General features: G+C 41.1%; 1 protein-coding gene across 1 annotated transcript in view; it reads right to left on the reverse strand.

The window, feature by feature from the left end:
• Positions 1 to 9,621, reverse strand: part of CNGA3 (cyclic nucleotide gated channel alpha 3) — a 42,756-nt gene that overhangs the window by 20,088 nt on the left and 13,047 nt on the right. The window contains exons 4-5 of the mRNA XM_019529448.1: positions 7,969 to 8,022; positions 2,632 to 2,727 (exon numbers count right to left, since the gene is read on the reverse strand). Of these exons, the coding sequence (XP_019384993.1) occupies positions 2,632 to 2,727; positions 7,969 to 8,022 (150 nt within the window). The remainder of the gene's footprint in view (positions 1 to 2,631; positions 2,728 to 7,968; positions 8,023 to 9,621) is intronic.

Consider the following 9,621-nt stretch of genomic DNA (forward strand, 5'->3'; position numbering starts at 1 on the left):
CTAGGGGTGCAGGGCCCCAGACTCCCCCTGCACCGATCTCCTGGACAGCTGGCAGGTGTCATGGCCGCAGCAGGGGCCACCATCCCTGCAGCTGTCACCCTGCTGGACCTTAACACACACACGTGTCACCCATGTCACGAGTTTTGCTTGTCTGCAGCTTGAGGCGCAGTTCCCCCCAAGCCCCTGCACCTATATCCTTGAAACTTGGCAGGCTTCGTGGCCTCAGCAAGAGCTACCACCCCGGCAGTTTTGACCCCCCACTGTGTTGTAGCACACAGTCGTGACATGAGCCATGCCATTCCCCCCAAAGCCCTGCACCGATCTTCTTGAAACTTGGCAGGTTTCATACTTTCAGCAGAGGATACCATGCCTGCATGTTTCATCCAAATTGGGCAAAAAAACAAAGTTATAGATATTTCATTGATTCCCCATTATACACTATGGCCAGATCTCTGAGGCAGCTCCGAAGCTTTGGAGCCGCTTCGGCCAGATCGAGGCAGAAACCCGGTCCGGAGGTCCAGATCAGATCGCGGCCATCTGAAGCAGCCGGATCCAAAGCCGGATCGGATCACTGCCGGCTCGCACAGGCCTAATATATACACACACACATTTATTAGTGGTGTTTCATTTAAATCACAGAAAAATGTGGGTTTGGGGTTACTTTTTAACTGAAAATTGGGGATTTTTTAAAATCAGAGAAAACCAGGATCTCTGATTATAAGTATGTGAATGAGATGCCCATAAAACAAAAGGAGTTTTCCAATTCTCTGTGAGATCCTAAATTCTTTTTTCATCAACTTCTCTCCCACCACCTGTCACCAGTGCTCTCATACTACTATGATAACATTTTAGACAGTATTTCTTTAGTATAACTTATTGTATAACAGTATAACTTATTCTAGTTAAGGACCAAGATCTTGATCCTATGTTGACTGAAATCAGTGACAAAGTAATGAAACTCATACCCTGGGAATCCCCTGTTGGGTCAGGGCATAGCAGCATGAAATGCATGCCCTAGCAATCCCCTGCAGGGGAATTTCCAGGGTGTACAATAAGCAAATAAGCAAACAGATGTCCTTCCCCTTAAGGCATCAAAACTGTTTGGTCACGCAAACATATCTGAGCAAATGAAGCACGAGGAGCAGGCACATCTGTTTGCTCACGTGCGCCACCATAAAAAGGCAATGTCTGCCTGCACCCTGAATAGCTCTATTAATTTTAGTGTAACTATTCTTAGAGTAAGAAAAAAGGATGTGAGAAAAAGGAGTAGGATTGGCTGGAAAGTTATAATGCACTTCAGTGAAAATATGTATTCTTGGAAATGATTATGTGTAGGCATGTGACACTGCAACTTTAGGTTCACAAACATATCTGTATGTATATGTAGAGGTGAAATAATGGTAAAACTTCAAATGTACACAGTTGTAGTAGAAGCTTCCCACTTAAAATTGAAATCTACCTTTCTTACCAGCAGTGGGTTTATCCATGTCTTATAACAGCCACAACAAAATTGTTGTCAAAGAGCTATGGCCTTCTATTTACAAAAACAATTGTTTCAAATACAGTACTCCCATTCTTCTTTACTTTTTTGTTTCAGACTGTTTATGAAAAAGGCCCCATCACGCACCGCTTGAGGCTGAAAGAGCATCCTCCAGCACAGAGGAACCCAGAGGAACAGACGTCCACCTTCAGTTTCCTCTGTGAAAAATGAAGTTTATTTCTTACTTATGGGGACTTTTTACCATCTTTAATTTTCCCTGAGCCTGAGGAAGGATGCCAAAGCTTTCAGAAAAAGATTTTTTTTTTTGCGATTTTGTAGTTGGTCTAATAACAGGTATCATCTCTGAACCAAGAGTTCTAGAGTTTTGCATTCCTCCGGAACAAACACTTTCAAATCACATAAAGCTTTGAATAAGAAAAAAGACTATATCCCAGGATTAGGCAGAATCCATCTAAAAACAGAGTTTTTACTAGAGATGCTACATCTAAATAGCACCTGCCACATGCTTTACACACATTTGTTTGGCACTAATTATCATACAGCTCTTACACATACTGTTCACTCATGACACTCATTTCTTTACACCTCTTGCTGTTGTTATTTACCATTGACATTATTTTGTGCCTAAGAGTCCTCCTACTACAGACCAGGACCTCGTGGTGCTTGGTGTCATTCTTTTTTACAAGGCATTGAATTGAAGGAGACTGTAATGGATGCAGGTTTTATAAGCTATTCAGCTGGGAGCAATGACCTTTTTACTCAACTTTGAGGACCAAATGCACTGCATTGTGTGCTTCATGTCACAACTATGGTGAGGTGAATATGGTTGATCCTGCTCATCCCAGTGTAAATACTGAAAAACTCCAGACATTTAACTGGTTTATATTTGCCCAAATATAATGATTTGGGGTTTTGCCTAAGAAAGATCCTGATTCTTCTGCCCTGACTCCTGCTATGACCAAGCCTGCACCGACCTGCAAAGAAGATAGCTGTACTGAAAGAACCTGGTAAGAAAGACGAGCGCTTAAACAGTCAGGTCAGTTAATCAGATATCCCCTTTCTTTCTGACGCTGGTGTTCTGCAGTGGTGGGGAGGGGGGTAGTTTATTACTACACACTGTTCATACTTACTCTTCTTTTTCCTTATCATCTTTTTTGTCATCTTTCTTTTCCTCCTTCTTTTCCTCTTTCTTCTCCTCCTTAACATCTTTATCATCTTCCTTCTTGCTGTGTAACACAGTGTAATATTTAGCAACATTTGCAGTTCCCCAGCTGGGCCAGAGTATGAAATCTGAGGTGGGGATTAGGAAGCTAGTGGCCTGGGATTTTTGTCTTGATCAACCAGGGTTTCTCAAGTGAACCATTCCCCCATTTGGTTTAACTAGGGCATGTGTTACAGATTGTAGGCTGCCGAATTAACAGGAACACATTATTAAATCATGTAACCAGCTGGCTGATTCTGTGCGAGATTCCTCCTTGCTTCAGCAACCTACTAGCAAGTCCGTATAAAAGGCCTGTTTGAATTAAACATTCGTGTGTGCTCCATACTTCAAAATTCAGGCAGTCAAAAATCTGTTTCATGGCATTAGTACTTGAAGTGGCTTGAAAGTCCTATAATTTTCTTGGCCTTGTATATATCCAAGCTCTAAACAGCCTGTTTGATGCTGTAGTGCTAATAAAAAATCTGAGTATCCTCTCATACTTGTTCTACACTAAACTAGCTTCATTTAAGTTACTCCTGATTTATACCAGTGGATGAGGAGAATCAGAGACAACACATTTAAACAAAGTAGGCCAAAAACATGGAGCAAACTTGTACTCTATATTCAGCACTGTAGGTTTATTCAGATTCTGAACATTGCAGGTGACCCCTTCTCCCCAACTGAAATTAACATGAGTTCTGGCACTGCCTTCAATAGGCTCAGGATTTTCTCCTGTATTTATTAATTGTTCTATCAATGATATTAATAAGTAAATAAATATGTGACATTCAACCTCAGCTGCCTCTTTTTGCCCATCATTTCCTCCATTCCATTGTGTCAAAGATCACCAACAGAACCAAACTTCAAAATTAAGATCCACATATACACCTTCCCAGAGCTCAGTTTCCTAGAGGTGTTATTCAGCCCTGTACAGAAAAAGCAGCCTCTGATGTGCATGTGGATCTCATCTTCTATTAAATTTAAGTGATTTGTTTTCAAATTCAGGGTGATTTGCTTCAACTCCCCATGTAAGTTTAGAAATTTTTTGAGTAGCAGTGATTCTTTTTTTTTTTGCTTAGATATTAGCCCTTGTTAAAATGTAGGGTCAAATTCCCTGCTAGGGTTAATGGTCATAGCGCATATAAATTAATGGAACTATCTGCATTCACACCAGAAGAGAATCTGGCCTCGAATCTTTATGTACAATTTTTTCAAGAGTTTTTTTCCCCCGAAGGAGGCAGTGTCTCCATCCTCCAGTTTAGATCATGAATATCCCTGACACTCCAATGCAAGTGATTCACTCGCTCACAGATCTAAAGCTGTACCTGCCAGCTGTAGTATGAATAACAGGCACAGAATTTCTTTACATGGTGGTTGTCTGCTCCACTCAGAACTGCATGGGTTAGGTAGGTCTGATTCTCCTTTCGCACCAGTGTAAATTGAAAGCAAATCAATTCCAGTGAACGCAAACACACCAGTTGGAGTACACAGGAGCAGAATCAGCCCCAACAGACATGTAGAAGACACTTGCTTATGGAAGCTGAGCCAGCAGGCACATCACGGAGAAGTGCTGTGGGCTCAGATGTGCTTGCTTATTTTAGGGAGGGAGCACTTCAAGGCGGAGGAAGACAGCGTGGAAAATGTTTTCACCAATTTTAAAATGAATGCAGTTGCCTGAAGGTACCTATTTCCCACTAAAGAGAAACACAAGGCTTGATGCTGCACTTCTCCCACTGTCAGTTGTTGCTGCTGTTGTTCTTCTTGTGCCCTGTCTGAGGTGGTTGATGACAGGTATTTAGGAGAATTCACAGATTTGTTACAATCTGATAGGGCCGCAACATGAGCACTTCTGCTATGGCCATTATGGCAATTAGTTGTGATGCAGCAATACAGCGTAGTCTGGAACAAACCCAACTTTACTCGCAGGGAGAAGGCAGAATCCTAAAGCCATTCCTGTGTGCATTCTCTGCAGGGTTACTGAAACATTGACCAAACTAGGCTTGAGTTTCCTCAACTCAATCAGTGGAACTGCAGTAAGGACTACAAAAAATCCTACTTGCCAGGGACCACAATTAGAAGGGCAAAAATGTGCTGACTGACTGAGCTCATCAATTCCTATTGACATATCAAATCAATTACACAAGATTTTTCACACTGTTTCCCTTACCAACGCTGGCTTCCACACAATTATTGAGGATGCTATTCACAAATGTATTTTCTCTGCTATTACCCTCCTGGACCCCTTTGATTGCATTTTAAATTCAAATCTGCCATTCCCACAAAGTTCCATGCTGTTTAGAAACACTCCAAAATGTCATATTACCTACTCTGACAGCAAGTCACTACACTCAGTGTATGCTGTGAAACCAATTCACAACCACTGTTAGCATTAAAGGACTGCTTCATGATACTCAAAATGTTGGGCTCCCCAGGGTGGTTGCAGAACTATGGAAAAATGTGTCTTTTTTTAAAACAGCGGCGCTTTGTACGCATATGAGCCTGATTACGCAGGGAAGATGCATTTGACGTGGCTAAGCAATCAAAATGCTTCAACACCACTGAACCATGGACAGGGTGTTTTGACAACTCTACCTTTCTAGTAAAAGCTATTTCTGTTTTAAATTGAAAAGACAAAAATTTCACTCAGCATCTGATGGTGGGTTTATTTTCTTTGGCACTAGGATTTGCTACTGACCTTCTCCATTTACTCCAGGTTTGCAGCGTGGGCAAGAATTTTCCATTTATTTATTTATTTATTCCTGACGCTGCTCTGTTTCTCTCCCCATTATAACAATATTATCATGGTCCTGAAGACTGACCAATGGGAAACACTCAGAGAAAAGGTGGTCACTCCCCCTCTCAATCCTGAGACCAAATGCAGCACCTCCAGGCAAAGACTTGAAGGACTGATTCCTATTGTTTCAGCACTGGATAAAGTCCCTTCTATATGTATAACTAATGATACCTGCAGCTTATTTCCTCGCTAGCTTTGTTGAATAACAGCATTCATATCATCATTTGAAAAGATATGTGTCTGCTTGTTTCTTTGATTATAAAAAAAGGGATATGTGATATTCAGTTTCTCCTGCAGAAGATGTCCCCTTGGGCTGAACAAGACCTGTCTGCCTCTACCACTGTAAAATATAACTGCAAAATTGTAAAGACACATAGACTTTATATGGCATTCCTTACCTTTTAACTGCTTTACAAATCAGCAAGCTAATCCTCACAATACCAGCTGTCTCCATTTTGAAAAACTAAAGCACCAAGAGGCTGAGTGACTTGCTAAAATCCACAGCCTGAGCCATTGTCAGAAATAGGATAAAACTCTGGAGATGCCATCTCTCAGTCTTGCCACCTGAACTGGAAATCATGCTTCAGTCTTTTTGCTCTGTTTTTCTATGGGGCTAGCCTAAAATATTGTCTATTTTCAGCTGTGTAGTAGTGCATTTATTTTTACAAGAGTAGGAGTCACAAACACAGAACATCTATAACATCAATTCAAGAGAGATCAGAAATTCTTTCCTGTAGGGATTATGAAATATATTGTAATTATGCAACAGGCATTGGGATGTTCTATCATAATGGGTGCAAGCATGACAATTTCACAAGTCTGTGATTTGAAAGACACAAATGTACACACTCACGCAGGCATGCACAACGCACATACACACACAGTGTCAAAATGCAGGATAAAATGTGATAAGCCATAGGTGGACTAATGTAGGAGTAAAGTTGGGTGGACAACAGGAAAGAGATTGGCAGGCCTAAGAGATTTCAAGGAGGTGGACTTCAGGAGGTCAAGGGAGACCCACCAAGAATGTATAAAGAAAGTAAGAAAGTTTTATGTATTGGGAACGACCAGATAAGTCTGTATGGAAGTTTGGGCAAGTTCTGACCAGCTTTTATAACCCAGAGGAAGGTGATGAAATGAGAAATCTGGGGGAATAAGAGAGGCAGGGAAGATGGATTATTTGCTAGCGTGAGTTCATCTGCTGGAGCCAGCCAACACGGGACAGCTGGACTCTCCCTCACCAGCCCAGTTGTAAGTATTCTGATTAAATGCTTGAAGCTATAATCACTGTGTGGTGCAGTCATTAATACATATTGTAACGTTGCTATATAATGTATTGTTAGTATTTTACTAAAGTATTTTAGAGAATGCCTCCAAATTGGCAGTTCAACTGATATTGGCCTTTGGATTTAATAAAGATATTTTATCAGAATTACTGGCTGCGTCATTCAAATTCCAGCATTTCCCTTTCTCTGAAGTGGAAACATGTTTCTATTGGACTGTCATTTTAAATACACAGTGAGTTTCTCATCCATTAATTGTTTGGGGGAAAACTTTTGGATGTTTCCAAAATAGTTTGAAAAGATCAAAAAATTATTTTTGGGTCTCATAATTTTTTACCAGGAGAGAAATGAAAGACTTGGACCACCACTGTGGTGGAAACAAATCAGCTGCTTCCTTCTGCTGTTCAGATGTAGCTTTCCCAGAAGTGGAGAGCAAGAGTCAGGATTAGTGTGCAGTGATTTCAAGTGACTAGAGTTCTTTACACATTCAAGATGTTACTTGGAAGAAGTCCCAGAAACTTTAAATACTCTAATTCACTGCCACTTCTGTAGATTTCAAGATCAGAAGATCCTGATATGACCATTTCTGACAGATCTCCTGTATGATGCAGGCCATATCATTTCACATAATAATTACTTCATCTAGCTCAACAATTCATAAATGAGCCAAAGTATATAATTTAGAAAGGCATTCAGCCTTGAGTTACAATAAGCAGTGCTAGCATTTCTGTCAAATTTGCTCAAAATCACCTTGTAAGTATAGATGACAACCTAAACATCTAACATGAAAACACATGTTAAGAAAAAGAATAATACTTTAAAATGAATATAAACAGATTTCTTATATCAATTTCAGTATGAAAATCCATTATCGATGCTACAAAATCAGCCAGCTGAACATGAGAAATTGAGAACTAGGCAGTGATCCACCTAAATTGACCAATGGAGGAATAAAAGAAGTTGCCCTTTGGTTTAGGACAATAAGAATTTATTGAAGACACAAGGATGTTTCTCCTTTCTACAACACCAGATCTTTCTTTACTATTAAGGTACATATCAGGAAGATGCATGGGAAGAGGTAAGCAGGATTGTATAACTACAGTTGTCACTAGCACAGACAGGGAAGAAGATAAGGAGCTACTGCATCAAAATGAGGTAAGCTGCACTAAGTAAGCAGTGATGTACTTACTCTTCATTGGTGTTGTTGCTGTAGTTGACATTATATCTGGCCAAGGGCCAGTGACTGCAGCATGTTAAATAAAACACAGCAAAGGGAGAGTACAAAAGCCATAGATTTTTTGTGCATGTGCTTATTGAATAGATTGAATAACTAGTCCATCACATACTCTGAAAAGATTAGGAGGGCTGCATCAGTAAGCCCCTTTACACAACTATTCAGGACACCAGTTCCCCTTAATCACATGCTGAATGTACACGTTTGTGACCATGTCAAATGTCTGAAGCACTTTAGTCTACTCTCAGGCACACTAATGCTTGACAGCATGGATGCCCCTATTTATAGCAGTTTGCCCTCTTGGCTGCTATTATAAGTTGTTCTCAAGGCTTTCAAGTGTTATTCAAAGAAGCAACACCAAAACTGAGGGACAGATTAGCAGGAATGCTTATTGACAGTTTAATGCTTCATAGCCTCACTATGATTGGGAGCTGCTATAGTGGAGCAGAATCAGGCTTTCTTGTATTAATATATAAGTGAATGTTAGTATGGGGACAACCTTGTCCACTCACACAGCTTTAAGGGTAAGCTGACAGACTGGTTAAGTGGTTAAGGTGTCTCATTACACTTCCTGGGTGCATCTAGATGAATGTGGACATTTGGTTCCCCAGGGACAAGCAGCAGCGGTGCACCTTGGGCCACAGCTACTTGTCCCCAGGGAATGCCCATGGCTTGCAGCATGTTACCCCAGGTGGGGTAGGAGAGGCAGAGGCCAGCACTGGGCTGGCCACAGCAGCCTTACCTGAGATCCTGGGGCTGCAGCAGCAATGATTCTCCCGTGTAAAGCCTGGCCGGCAATTGAAGTATAGCTCTGGATGACCCAGCTCCACTTTTGAGCAATGCACCCTGCCTGTGCATATACTGCTCCACGTTTTTTCCATGGGTTTTTTTGACCCCTGAATATCCAGGGGTCAAAAAAACCTGTGGGCAAAAAAAGCAGAACAGCACACGCACAGGCAACACCCCCTTACATCACAGCAAACATCTAGATGTGTAGTACATGGCACCCCAGATGTGTTTGCAGCACCACATACCACATGGCCATGCTTGTCTGGACACAGCCCCTGAGGTGTGAATTCAAACTCTGCTCTGGACTTATGCCAAAGGCTACTCTCAGTTTACTCCGCTGGAAATGGGTACACAGAAGTCAGAAGCAGCTGATTGTGCTACATCACTCCACTAGCACATGTTACTGGTATACCTTAACTATGAGACCCTGATATACTACCTTTGAATCTGAAACACTTTTTGTCTTTCTGATGTCTGGGTCAGGAGTCTAACACTTGGTGGTCAATATGAAAGCAAGGGCAGCAGTGTACCTTGACAAATATACTGGGTGTGCAAAAGAAATACACTGGTTCCTAACTAAACTCATAAAAAGTAAGTTCACTGAAGAAGCAAAATCTGTTGTAAATTACAGGCATACCTCGTTTTATTGCGCTTTGCTTTATTGTGCTTCGCAGATATTGCGGTTTTTTACAAATTGAAGGTTTGTGGCACCCCTGCCTCGAGCAAGTCTATCAGCGCCATTTTTCCAACAGCATTTGCTCACTTCGCATTTTTTTAGCAATAAAGTATTTTTTAATTAAGGTATGTACATTGTTTTTT

Source organism: Crocodylus porosus, unplaced genomic scaffold (genome assembly GCF_001723895.1).
Source record: "Crocodylus porosus isolate Cpor-Errol unplaced genomic scaffold, CroPor_comp1, whole genome shotgun sequence".
NCBI classification, from domain to species: Eukaryota; Metazoa; Chordata; order Crocodylia; family Crocodylidae; genus Crocodylus; species Crocodylus porosus.